This window comes from Diabrotica virgifera, chromosome 2, assembly GCF_917563875.1.
Source record: "Diabrotica virgifera virgifera chromosome 2, PGI_DIABVI_V3a".
Taxonomy (NCBI): domain Eukaryota; kingdom Metazoa; phylum Arthropoda; class Insecta; order Coleoptera; family Chrysomelidae; genus Diabrotica; species Diabrotica virgifera.
In genome coordinates, this window is record NC_065444.1 from 123,278,946 (window position 1) to 123,283,361 (window position 4,416).

General features: G+C 43.5%; 1 protein-coding gene across 1 annotated transcript; it reads left to right on the top strand.

The window, feature by feature from the left end:
* The first annotated feature begins 718 nt into the window (after window positions 1-718).
* Window positions 719-2,719, top strand: LOC126880783 (neurofilament medium polypeptide-like). Its single transcript, XM_050644840.1, has one exon. The coding sequence runs from the start codon at window positions 719-721 to the stop codon at window positions 2,717-2,719; it is 2,001 nt and encodes a 666-aa protein (XP_050500797.1).
* The last annotated feature ends 1,697 nt before the right edge of the window (window positions 2,720-4,416 follow it).

Here is a 4,416-nt window from a genome sequence, read left to right on the forward strand (position 1 = left end):
CGACGGTGGGAGGGCCGAGTAACCGGTCGTGGTCCCTAAAAAAATTGTGAGGGGAGCACGACCGATGAAACCAAGAACAGTTCCAGCGTCCAGCGACTGTGCACCGGGTGGTCGCCGGACACCGCCGCTGGACGCTAAAAGGCGGCGCAACTGAGGCGAGCAGTTGCGACGCCTTCGCCTTCAGCAGTCGTATTTCACCCTCCAACTTCCCTGCGACTACTCTAATTCCTAAAGTTAATCTCGCCCACTCCAGCGTTGTGGCCGGGGGTCGATGGTGGAGCCCCACGCACCATGCGGGGGCTCTGCCGTCGAACTCCGATCACAAATCTCTATTCGAAATCTTTTTCGACATACCCATAACGAGTAGCCGCCATGTCTTACCCCGCCAAAGTACCTTTCCCAACACACATCCACTCCCAATCCCGCGTAACAGTGGAGGCAGCAGTTACGCGGAAATTCCAGGTAGCCTGTGAATACAGGCTGCTACTGCGTCCGGAGGCAACCGTGATAAAAAGCCTAGAGGAGTAAACCTCAATAAAATAATCCCCACTATCACGGTGGAAGGCATCGTGCCAAAGATATGAGAGATGCGAGGGTTAGAGCATCACAAACGATCCCTTCGGGATACCTGGCGACCTCCCGAAGAACCTAGCCTTAACGTGGTAAGGGCGCACTGCCACGTCGGACGCGTAGCACGTCCCGACTCGTGGGAATTCATATGAATAAAACCAACTCAAAAAAACCTAAAGGAAAAAATAACGACGACCAAAGGCAAAAGGACAATGACGACGCATTAATTAGTAAAATTGAGAATAGGGAAGAACAGTCGCAAGACGGCACAATAGATGAAGATGAGCTGAGAAAGTTTGAAAGGGAATTGCTACAACGGCACGATCAACAGCCTAAACTAAACAGGTCGGGTGCCATAAAGCACTCGACACTTGTAGGGGAAGAAATTAATACAAGAGAAGAAGAAGAAAAAGAGGAGGAAGAGAAAGAAGAGGAAGATCCCTCGGTGAAAATCCTGGAAGCGAAAGCCTTCACAGAAAGTCACGATGAAAAAACGGAAGAAGAAAGGGGAGGAACTTGGGAAGATATAGAGGAGAGTGTTTTAACAGCCTTCTTGTTCGACGAAGAGGACAGAAGAGAAATGCAGCAAATGAAAAAAAGAAAAGGGGACAGCCTTGAGATAAATGAAAAATTCAAAAAAGAAAAACTTGAAGAAAGCAAAAAATATCCAGAAGAAACCGACAGGGAAAAGGTCCAACGGAAAATGAAACAAATACTCGATATACTTAATACAGAAGGCCCAATAGAGGACGAAAGAATAAGAATGAAAAAACTCATAGGGGAAATTAACTCTATGCAAAACAGAAAAATTAGCCCAAATCAAACAACACAAGGGGAGGAGAAAAATATAAGATGCGAACAATGTAAAATTAAGATCGAGCAAGAGAGACAAAGAAAAGAAACAGAAAAAATAATAGGAATTGTAAACAAGGGAGGAGACATAGACACCTTTAGTCAAATCCACGAGAAGAAATGGGAGGACAAGGTGTTTGAAAAAACGAAGTGGGAACATGGGGGACTGCAAGAGACAATTGAAAAAAAAGAATGCATAATAATAACTAAAAACGAAATAAAAGACGGAGGGGTAGAGGGCGTCATAAGAACGCTCAGGGAAGAAGTAGCAGAAATCATTGAGGAATGCAAAGTGGGCGACATAGAGTACATAGAAAATGTAAAGAAAAGCTCTATGGCCAACCAAAGGAGGCAGTGGTACACATATGTAACCAAAGTGGGTGAACAGGGAATGTATGAAATGGCTGTAAAGGCCATAAATATAATAAAAAAAAGGGAGAAGCCCCCGGAAACCGTTAGAGTCATCGTTAACAACGAGATAAATAAGGAAGATGTGCGAAAAGCTCTCGAATTTGTGGGGAGAAAAGAAAATATAGTATGGGAAATAGTTATCAGAGGGAAGGAGATGGATAAAGGGGAGAGGCATGAGCAGGAAGAAGCGCTCCTAATCAAAACGGGGGGGAAATCATACACTGATGTATTAAAAGAGATGAATCAGAAAATTGATATAGGGAAGATTGGCTTAAAAGTAAATAGGCTAAAAAAAACAGAAGGGGGAGACATCCTCGTAAAACTAAAGGGGAAGGGAGCAGCGGAGAAACTGAAGAAGGAGATGGACAGTAAAATAACGGGAATGAGCATGGCTGTTCGGAAGAAAGAAAATTATTTTTCCATCACGGCAATAGACCCTGGGTTTACAGAAGAACAGCTAATAAGCGCGATAACAACATATACCGGTATCCCCGAGGACGAAATAGATGTCAAAACGCTACGTATAAATAGGCATTGGGAACAGGTGGCGACCATAGCCGTACGCCCCTCAAAAGCAGAAGAGCTACGGAGGTATAGAACGATAGTAATAGGTTGGGTTATATGCCCCATAATGGAACGCCATACGCCAGTAAGGTGTTATAAGTGCCTCCATTATGGTCACAGCACCTATGAGTGCACAGGGGAGAGCAGGGTAGCATGCTGCTACAACTGCTTTAAAAACGGGCATACAGCGGTGCAGTGTAGCAGCACTGCGTACTGCTTAACTTGTAAGGAAGAGGGTCATAGAATGGACCGCATGACATGCCCAGCCTATAGGGCGTGGGTGTACGGCAGGGGAGGGGAAAGGGAACCCATAAAACATTAAAAGAAACAAAAGCGAAAGGGTGAGAAGTGGTTTCCTGATGAACGGAGGTGGGTCCGTATACAGCCCACCAGTGAAACAGGAAATCACCTTTTATAGGGTAAATTTATCGATTTTAATCATACATATTTTTATTTATTTATTTAATTTATTTGAAAATTTTATCTATACACATTTTATTTATATAAAATTTAATTTCACATATAATTTTAAAAATCTTAGTGTGTTGTGTATTGTCCAGTATACCATTTTAATCTTTTATTTATTTATTTACCTATTTATTCATTTTATATTTACACCTTTATTTTATTTATATTTATTGTGTTCAATATATACAAACGGATACGGGTCAACTCTCTAGGGAACTGAACCAAAAATGAACCTCAAGGATCAACCTGGTATAAGGATAATGCAGGTGAACGTGGGCCGCGCAAAACGGGCACACGATCTCGTCCACGCGAAAGCCTGCACGCTAAAAATAGACTTACTCATCGTCCCGGAACCTAACAAAAAAATAACGTCGGACGGTGGCTGGGTGCAGGATACAAACAAAAACGTGGCGGTGCTCTTCAGAAATAAAGATCTTGGCGTGCGTGGCATAGTCAGGGGCGGAAATTATATTCTCATTAAGATGAAGGATTTTTGTCTCCTGGCATGCTACATATCTCCAAACATACCCATCAGAGACTACAAACAAAAAGTAGATGAAATAATGAGCATCGCTACAAGAGAGAAGCAAATAATGATTGTCGGGGACATCAACGCAAAATCTAGGTCATGGGGCTCTCCCATGAATGATGAGAAGGGAGAGTTCTGGAATGAATGGATAGCCCAGGCTAGCCTCCATGTACTCAACAACAACAAACCCACATTCGTAAGAGGGGCTAGCAAATCACATATTGATGTAACCATTGCAACCGAAAGGCTATCCAGACGCATAAAAAATTGGGATGTCCTCGACGAACAGTTATTCACCTACCACTGTTACATAACGTACGAGGTGATGGTTAAAGGGAGGGTTCTAAGAAAACCGATAGGTCGAAGAGAGAAAATATTAAACAAAAACAGGTACCTGTCGGAGATTAAAAAAATCGACGAAGATGCAATTACAGATCTCGGCCAACTTAGGAAGACACTCGCTAATGCCGTTGAGTTGGCCACAGAAAAGACAAAAAATAACGAAAGAACCCCCTATTGGTGGACGGATGAGATAAGAGAACTACGGGAAGTGTGCCTCCGAGCTCGGAGGAATTACACAAGAAGCCAGGGCAACCCCGAGCTCAATGAGATATATAAAACAGCGAAGAGGAATCTAAACAACAAAATAAAGAAAGAGAAAAAGGAAAGGTGGCAGAATCTGATAGACGCGCTAGAAAATGACATATGGGGAGACGCATACAAAATAACAATGAAGTCTCTCAAAATGATCGCCCCATACAGACTAGACGAAGACCAGCGGCGTGAATCTGCGGAACTTCTCTTTCCTGCCAAGGAGGAGCAAGCTTTCTTGAAGATTTTCCCCACGGTAGTGGAGGAGTTTACGGAGGAAGAAATAAAAGCCGCTGGTCAGGAAATCAAATCGGGTAAAGCTCCCGGCCCCGATGGTCTGCCACCCGAGGCACTGAAGATAATAGCAACAGAGAAACCAGGTTTGATCAGAAGAGTATTTAACAATCTACTGCGGAATCAAGAGTTTCCCA